The sequence below is a fragment of the Leptonotus elevatus genome, chromosome 1 (genome assembly GCF_054856555.1).
Source record: "Leptonotus elevatus isolate MCC_2025b chromosome 1, RoL_Lele_1.0, whole genome shotgun sequence".
Classification (NCBI taxonomy): domain Eukaryota; kingdom Metazoa; phylum Chordata; class Actinopteri; order Syngnathiformes; family Syngnathidae; genus Leptonotus; species Leptonotus elevatus.
This window is the reverse complement of record NC_141239.1, coordinates 43,204,062-43,212,885: the sequence shown is the minus strand read 5'-3', so window position 1 is coordinate 43,212,885 and position 8,824 is coordinate 43,204,062. Positions and strand designations below refer to the sequence as shown.

The 8,824-nt window shown below is 36.4% G+C and overlaps 1 protein-coding gene across 3 annotated transcripts; it reads right to left on the bottom strand.

Moving 5' to 3' along the window:
- Positions 1-458: 458 nt before the first annotated feature.
- LOC147182319 (apoptosis regulator BAX-like) lies at positions 459-7,957 on the bottom strand. Of its 3 annotated transcripts, none has more exons than XM_086084964.1 (6): positions 7,898-7,957; positions 4,073-4,121; positions 3,826-3,984; positions 3,124-3,259; positions 1,519-1,623; positions 459-1,436 (listed from the first exon to the last, which is right to left on the bottom strand). In XM_086084964.1, the coding sequence occupies exons 2-6, from the start codon at positions 4,102-4,104 to the stop codon at positions 1,338-1,340; spliced, it is 531 nt and encodes a 176-aa protein (XP_085941090.1). In that variant the 5' UTR covers positions 4,105-4,121; positions 7,898-7,957; the 3' UTR covers positions 459-1,337. The 3 variants fall into 3 exon arrangements, with proteins under 3 accessions (XP_085941090.1, XP_085940247.1, XP_085939521.1); XM_086084121.1 differs by having other exon boundaries at positions 7,799-7,935; XM_086083395.1 differs by lacking the exon at positions 7,898-7,957 and adding an exon at positions 4,896-4,981.
- Between the last annotated feature and the right edge of the window lie 867 nt (positions 7,958-8,824).

Here is an 8,824-nt window from a genome sequence, read left to right as displayed (position 1 = left end):
GTTTTATATTTGGACACTAAATCTGGGAAGTATTATAAAGTTGTTTTTTTTAATTCCTTATTTGCCAAACTCCTGCTTATTATGAATTGACTTTACTGCCACCATACAATACTTTAGGTTTTTGTTTGCCAGTCAAAGCAGAAAAAAATCATATCTCAAAAAAGTCGGGTGACTCGTATCTTAAGATAGGTGTCACGTATTTGTACCAGGAGCAAAAGTTCAATTTGTGGATTTTAAAACTTGCCATTAAAAAAAAGTCCAGGTAATTTATTACGACGCAATAAATCTGAGTTACTAAGTGGTGGCCTTTTTTGTATATGTGATTTTATGGATCAACACGCCACACAGTTCTCAGATTCACTGTTGTGTTCTAGTTTCATTTGCACTAAACTGTCAATGGGTGGTAATGAATGATGGATAATCTTAAGGAAGTTGAATAGTGCGGCAAAGAAAAACAGTCACGTGTTAAATGTTTAATATCCATATTACAACATACAAATTCACTCCAAAGTGATTATTTTTTTCTTCCAGGGCTTAACGAACTAGAAATGTTGTAGAAAATGTGAATATTTCAGTATAAAAAAAAACAAAGGAACAAGGCACTAACAAACAAGGTTTTTTGTTTTTGCTGTGTCGAGAAAACAGAATTTTGAATGACTCCCGTAGAACTAATACAGTACTGTACTTTTGAACTAGGTGAGGTACACACAACCTTTCTGTGTGTTTTTGTGATCACACACACTAGCGCGCTTTACTACAAATGCTGGTCCAGAGTGTGACTCAACGTTACATAAGCAGACTCCATTTTAGAAGACAACGGAACAGCTCAATTAACCATCTGAATTGTCCACATATTGCTATAGAAACAGGAGTCAAAACAAAAACAGGACAGAAACGGCAGCCTTTTTTTTTTTTATAAATCTTACCGACAAATAAGGATTGTTGTTTTTGTAAAGGAAGAAGCCAATAATAGAACAGGTTGATTGCACATTGACAAATAGGAGGAAGATGCATTCTTTCTGAATGAAATAAAGGAGGTAAAAACAAATCCTCCAAATGACAGCAGAAAACAAAAATACAGTGATTTTTTTTTCTTTTTATACCAAAGAGGTAAAAAATAAATTACTTAAAATGCATTCCCTCGCTCAGTGTGTGTGTGTGTGTGTGTGTGCATGTGTGGCCCCACTCCACCCAAACCGCCTTTAGTAAATACGCCTCACATGACACGGGGTGGAGGGTGGGGGCAACAACAGCACCACGGTCCTTACAAAAAGTTCAAGTCCTCATGCAAGTTCTTTGTTCTCCTCGGCCTCCTTGTTTCCCTACGGGCGCGCTCGTCACATCTTACGAGCCACGAGGATGGTGGCGATGACCCCCGCCATGAACACGGCCACCATTTGCCACGTCGGAGTACCAAAATAGGAGCGAATGCCCTCCTGAAGAAAATAAACACATGAGCATGTTTGAATGCTGAGAACGCAGCGCTGGGACATGTGTGGTGATTTCGGACGTCCTTACCCAGCCTCCTTGTTCCCGGATCCAGTTGAGAACATTTTCGCGGAGGTAATCGATGGTCCAGTTGATGATTGTTCTGATGATGTCAGGAACGTGAGTCAGTAGCGCCTGCACGTAAAATACAATTTGGAAATGCATCGTCATATATGGCAATGACAAGATGTAACAGAGGTCAGAAACAATTTTTTAAAATTATAGTGACATGAATTCAGCAAAAAATTACTTAAAGTAAAAATATATACAACTGGAAGATGTATACCTCTTAGTGAACTCTGAGAAAAAAAATCTTAAATTCTGCGATTTTTGTGTGTATTCAATGAATTTTTCACATTGGATTGTTACATACATTTGTCCAGAGAATGAATGAATACATGTCCAATAAAATCCATCTATCTCCATATTCTGTGCACACCCCACGCCGCCACCACCACTACAACCACAACACCCACATTTTTACTTCTTTTTTTTTTATTACCCACCAGGTCATTTATGCTGAATCGTTTTATTGCCTGACTCGTGAAAACCATGCATCCTTCAAATACTCGCACTATTATTTTACACTTAGTCTGGATGTACACAATCTGGTTTGAGCGTTTGTTTGTTTTCATGAAAGGGGAAACACTTCATTTTTATAAGAAATAGAAAATGTAAATGAACTTGCTTGATGAAGTTTTTACTCTATGTACTGTAGTATTTGTGTGTTGCATTTGTGCCTTTGTATGCCCTATTAAGTGACATTAACTCATTCACTGCCATTGTCGGCTATAGACATCAAAAATTCATTTGAACATTTTTTTCCCAATTTTTGTTAACAAGAGTATGAAAACCTAGATTTGTTTTTATTGTATTAGAACAGATATACAATTTGTGATTAATCGTGACTTAACTAGTGAAGTCATGCGATTAATTACGATTTAAAAAAAAAAATGTAATCACCTGATGGCCCTAATTTTTAATAATCTTTTCACACACACAAAAAAAACATAAATAAATATAAAATATATATATATCTCTTTAAGAAAAGATTATTAAAAATTAGGAGCATCAGGCAATTAAAATTTGTAATTTTAATTAATCGCATGACTTCACTAGTTAACTCACGATTAATCACAAATTTTATATCTGTTCAAAATGTACCCAAAAGATTTTTCCTAGGTTTTCATACTCTTGTTAACAAAAATTTAAAACAAATGTTAAGCTAATAGAAATTGTTCAAATGAATTTTTGACGTCTATAGCTGTCAATGGCAGTGAATGAGTTCAGAGCGAGAGTGTTCTCGTTTTGTATTTGAGTTGTTGACTGTCATGTGTAATCAACGTCTGAAAGTGCATCATGACTGTGGCTCTCCTTGCCCACATGTCAGGGCATTACTGCACCATAATTGGTGCATGTGAAGCTCACATTTTGGCTGCCAACACAAAGCAAAATGCTGTTTCGGCAACTTGGCAAAAGAAATAGGCTGTGTAGGGTTAGGGCAAGAAGCACATAACCGACATGTTAAGAAACCGGGAATCTGTTTTCAATTGTCACACAAATGAATGATATGTCCCAGTTAAGCCTCTCTCAGTATTGAAAACATTTTCCTTGTGTTTATTCGGCGTGACTCACTTTGATGACGAGTCGACAGGCCAAGTAAAAGAGGGTGACCACTCGGCCCCAGCTGAACTTTCCGTCGGAGAAGATCTCAACAGCCACCTTCACAAACACCTCTTTGGAAGGTCTCAACGAGGGACAGTTGATCATCCTTAGCGAGGGAAATTGGAATCAGGAAAGGATTAGGAATACCGTTAACCATAGGCAAATATATTTAACAAAAATATAAAGGTATTATTTTTGCTCCCATTTTTCATGAGCTGGACTCAAAAGTCCGACACTTTTTTCTTTTCTTTTTTTTTACATACACAACGGCCATTTATCACAAAATGCTTTTCACAAATCTGTCTAAATGTGTATTAGTGAACGTCACTCTGTTGTTGAAATAAACAGCCCACAACGAGTTAAAAAACACAACAACAAAAACTGCTGATTTTAAAAGAGCTGTTACCAGACAAGTAAATGGGCTGGCCAATTAATTGGTCAGGCCCTTGTAGAGATGGTACAATAAGATAAAGTAGATATAATGTAGATAGATCGACATATGGAATTCATTTTGTCAGTAGTCTCCACAATAACAAAAACGCAAAGCCTAGCAGCCATGCCAAATTACTAATATATCTGTGAAAAACATTCAAGACAGCATCCAAACAAGTCTTTTTTCATTTCCTTTAAATCCAAAAGTAAATGTGATCAGCAAATGCCACAGCCGCTTACTGTTGGAGCTCCATGTTGCCATCCAGCTCATCTCCAATCTTCTGCAGGCACTGGGCCAGCCTCTTATGGTTTGTATCGCATATTTCGCCTCCGCCCAGCTGGGTCCGGGTCACCACTGCGCTGTTGTCACCGTACCGTTGGATTCGCTCGTAAATGAAACTGGGGGGGGGGGGGGGCGGGGGATGAGCAGCAAAAATCACGTCAAGGAAAAAAATCAATTGATTAGTTATGTGACAATTGAGCTTACTCCTTCAACAAGACGGCTCCCAATTCAAGCATCTGCTCCTTGGAGTCGCCTGCAAGACACAGAACAGGGTTGATGCCACTAAAAATAAGAGCTTGCTATGTTCATCATTCACTTATTGATGTGTTTCCTTACTTATATTTACGATATCGCAACTCATGAATTTGTCTCATACCGAAAAAAGCCCAGAAAAAAAAAGAAGTCATTTTTCTGTATTGGTCGCCTACTCGCTGTTTTTGTGATACTGCAGACATCTTTGTGTCAAGGAAGTATGTTGAAGTGAATTGAGGAGTTTCAACGACACAGAGCGGTTGCTGCCAACTCTTGTGTAATGTACAGCCAATTAAAAAACAGTTTTGAGAGTCGTCATTTATTCACGGATTTTCGCAATTCGTGGCGGCACAGTATTGATTTTTTCGGCATTCCTGATATTCACATTCCCTTATACAAGAACTGTAAATAAATAAATAAAGATAAACAAAGCTGTTCATCTTGCAAAGTAAGTAAACGTTAGGCTAAAGCATAAAACATTGTGTCCATATAACAAAACAGTTGATGGTTTTTTTTAGGTCAATGTCGCCACACTGCTGCGGTTTATTTCCTCTTGACTTATCTCGAGACTAACTTGAAGCGCGAGCTAACGTGAGGCTAGCGTCTCACCTCTCATGGCAAAAAGGTTGCGTTTTGCCAACGACAAACTAAGCCACAGTCGTAGAATGAGAACAAATGACGACAGGACAGTGTCGTGTACGCGTTCCGAAGTGTCGGTGACGCTGTCACGGGTACTTTTAATGAGCATTAACAAAGGTGCGGCTGGCTAACATACCCTGTCCACCTCCTCCCGGGTGCGCTGCCATCTTGATTTGTGCTAAAACACACCGCTGGAACTTCCGCATTAAAACACGTGACAGCTTGTTTGTCCTTGGCAAGGCGGGGAATGATGTCATCTTTGTTTATGTCTTCGAAAAATCTTAGATGCCGTATTTATTTCACCAATAATTATTATTTAAAGTATTTTGTGGAGGTTTTCCATGTAGTCAGTGGTATTCACGCGCTGGTTTGTGTCGTTTTGGGATTTTAAAGCCTCGACTTTCGGGTGACGTCCCACCCGGTAACAAAAAAACGAAACTAAAAACATTCCATTAGTACTGCGTTTTGGAACGATATTGAAAACTAATGTGAAAATCAAAACACAAGAATGTGTTTGGGTGTAAGAACATGAAAATTGTTAAGTATTGTTAGCTTATTACTGTTTTGTTAGGAAAATGTCATATTCATAAATTCAAGACCGTTCAAATTATTTTGGATTGAGATCGAAATTTCTCGATCGAAAGTCTCTTAAAATGACAATAAGCAAAAACTGCCAATCAATAATAGTAATTCAGGCAGAATTTCTGAATTAAGAAAAAAAGCAATGTATATATTCAGTGCAATTAATTATATTTTCTTCCTCTTGTTTTAATTGTTATATAATTTACTTTTATTTCCTTGTTGCATATATTTTTTTGTAAAACGTAAATCGGATTGCCTGACCTCTCTGTATTATACATCCCTGTTCAAGGAAGAAACTAACTACAACTTTTTTGTGTGTTTGAGAAATACCAGCAAGTGTCCTTTATTATTATTATTATTATTATTATTATTATTATTATTATTATTATTATTATTATTATTATTATTATTATTATTATTATTATTATTATTATCCATCCACCCATCCATTTTCTGTACCACTTGTCCTCACAAGGGTCGCAGGGGTTGCTGGAGCCTATCCCAGCTGGCTTCGGGCAGTAGGCGGGGTACACCCTGAACTGGTTGCCAGCCAATCGCAGGGCAATTATTATTATTATTATTATTATTATTGTTATTAAACCATGTATAAATTATGGTCTATAAATGCTTTGTGGCAAAGAAAAATTATAACTGAAATGTGATTTTATTTTTGTATGCAATGTTTAAATAAACACGTTGGTTGAAAAATTTTTGAAAAATCTAACAATCATAAAAAAAAAAAGGTTTTCCATTTATTGGCATAAATTAATCCTCTTCCGTACATCTCAAACTTGCGGGCCCACAGGAGGATATTTTGCAGTCCCCTATTTGACATCAAAGTTTAATGATAGTACGAACCCCACCTTTTTTGCTATGTTATTGCCATGGCTGTTTTTGTGTTTTCATGTTTTCATATCACTTGTGGGCTACAATAGTTCAGCTTTCGGCAAAACATAATTCGGCAAAACATAATTGTGAAGTGACACCAAGTGGAAGGAAATATATCCTGTCACCCAAACTCAGTCATGCCTTTTTTTTCCAAACCTGCTAGGAAGAGAGAGGTTGGCAAAGAAACAGTTAATTTCAATAAAACCTGTTGTTATTGTTGTTGAGCACATGGGTACCCACCATGTCTTCAGAGAAAAGTTACGTTGCTCAAGAAATTAGATATCATAATTCAATTACACATGTTGCGTACTATGCAAAGTATCTGAGAGATGAGAGAACGGACAGGAGCACCAATTTTGTTCATGTTCTGAGGAAATGTTAATGTTCTGAATCTGAACTGTTTTTAAATAAACATTAAGAAGAATGGATTAGTATTGTGCTATTGTAGTATTGTATTGTTTTAGTATTGTGCTTAGTTTTAATAATTGAACCCTTTTTTTGTGTAATAGTTGATACGGCCCAGACACACACAGACTCTCCAGCGACCAACACATGGACAAAAGCGGTAATGTTATAAGTCTGAAGGAAGACCACATATCCAATGAGAACAAGCGCATTGTGTCGTTTTTGAGCTCACACCAGCGATGTTGATCCTAGACTGTCTTTTTATCTGGGTAGCTTCCCTTTTTCTTCAACAATGATTAAACATTCAAATTGACTTCCATCTTTGTAGCGATTGGGGAAAGTGACGTATGCCATAAAGCAGTCAGCACATTTGTAGTTTTTTTTTTGTGTGTGGCAGTGTTCCTACCATCCTCCTCAAAGTTGCTTAGTGCCAGTAAAAATAATGGACTCCCTCAGGCTATGGCAAAGGTACCATTCAACTAGTTTAAGTCGATGTTTCATTAGAAGAGTTATGAAAATATTTTATTAAAGTTGAAAAGTTCCTTAGTGGTACTTTAAGCAAATGTCTAAGTTAAAGTCAGTAAAAGCTTAATTCAAAATGTTCAACTTTTGATATATGTACCGTCACTTTTGGTAGAGGACATATGTCCATTTTAGAGACGTTGTATTCTATGAAATACCATATCTAAAAGTCAGTAAACGTATGGCTTAAAAAAACAACAACTTATTTTTGGTCACGTTGTTATCAGTAGACTAATTTCCATAAATGAATTACAACAATAACATGACATACACATACAAACATAAATCTGTTTGGAGGCAATGTTTTCATGTAGCGAAAAACAGTTGGCGCGGTTCTGATATCTAAATTAAAATCAGTGTATTTTAGAGTAACCCTATTTCATCCCTTCTGACCACCAGTGGACAGATTAATAAACGCTTACGCTAATCAAAAACACTGTTGCCATTTTGGAGATGTAATTTTCGGATGACGAGAATATGAAAATACAAAAATAAGCATGACGAATATCAAGAATATAATGCAGTACAGTATTAATAATGGTTGTCATATGTGGATAATGGACAACAAATATGACCAATTTGATTAAAAATATCTGAATTCATGACTACCACTAATTTCTGGGGAAAACGAACAATAATTACCTCTCAGAAGCCACGCGTTTCAAAAATATGTATGATATGGTCATCTTGTGAAATTATAATATTTCAACTTATGTTTATTATACAAAAAAGTAAGCAGACCTTCTCTTCTTCATATGCGACATTTCTCACTGTGTTTCCTTTATTGTCCTTCCTTCTCCGAAAGCTTTGTGATGATTACTTTTCCAAGGTGATTGGCCGGGAGATGTCACATGAGCTCATTCGACTGCCCTTTATACAAAAGGCTACCAAATCCCCAAACACAAGCACAGCATGTGCTATTAGTGTCTGATTTATTTTGGAATTTCATTCATAGTGGTACTTAACAACAACAAAAATGGTGAAATAACTGAAAACATGTTTATATTGTTATATATTTATATTGCAAACGCATGAAATCAGAAGGTGTGTCCAAACTTTTGGCCTGTACTGTATATGCTTGTGCTTCATTGCTTCATTGTGGATCTTTGTCATTCTTGGTGGCAGGGCAGGCAACTGCTGTGATCAAACGTTTTTTATTTTTGCATTGATGCTACTTTTTAAATATATTTTAAAATCTCCCGTGCTCCCTGAACTGGATTTACATACCCTCAGGGGTATGCATACCCCCATTTGAGAACAACCGCACTAGATCGGATAATGAATGAATGTTAGTGTAATGTGAGACATTATGAAATTTCACATAATTTGTACAAAAATTGGTATTCATTTACAAAAAAGTTTTTTTTTTTATCTGTGAAGTGACTTATAGTGTTAGGCACAATTAAATGCTCTTCCACGACAACCATTCATTGCACTTGTGGGGAACAATTTTTGGGATTCTGTTGAGTTGGATTTTTATGCTGATTAAAACTAAAATTTGCTTGCTTATTCCAAAGTTGCAGTCATTTTTTTTCTAGCACGACAAGTTTTTTTTCTTCACAGCTCAGCTTCCAGATAAGCAAAATCCCCCGAATTAGCTGTATTTAGACTATAGTAAGAAGAGCTGATTATATGACTGGACTCATATACAGATATGTTGCAACTTAT

Excerpts from the sequence above, each read along its gene's own strand:
- LOC147182319 (XM_086083395.1), bottom strand. The coding sequence starts at position 4,965 with ATGCGGAAGTTCCAGCGGTGTGTTTTAGCACAAATCAAGATGGCAGCG. Across the intron at positions 4,122-4,895 it reads CCCGGGAGGAGGTGGACAGG|GCGACTCCAAGGAGCAGATG; the intron begins GTATGTTAGCCA and ends TGTGTCTTGCAG. Across the intron at positions 3,985-4,072 it reads GGAGCCGTCTTGTTGAAGGA|TTTCATTTACGAGCGAATCC; the intron begins GTAAGCTCAATT and ends CCCCCCCCCCAG.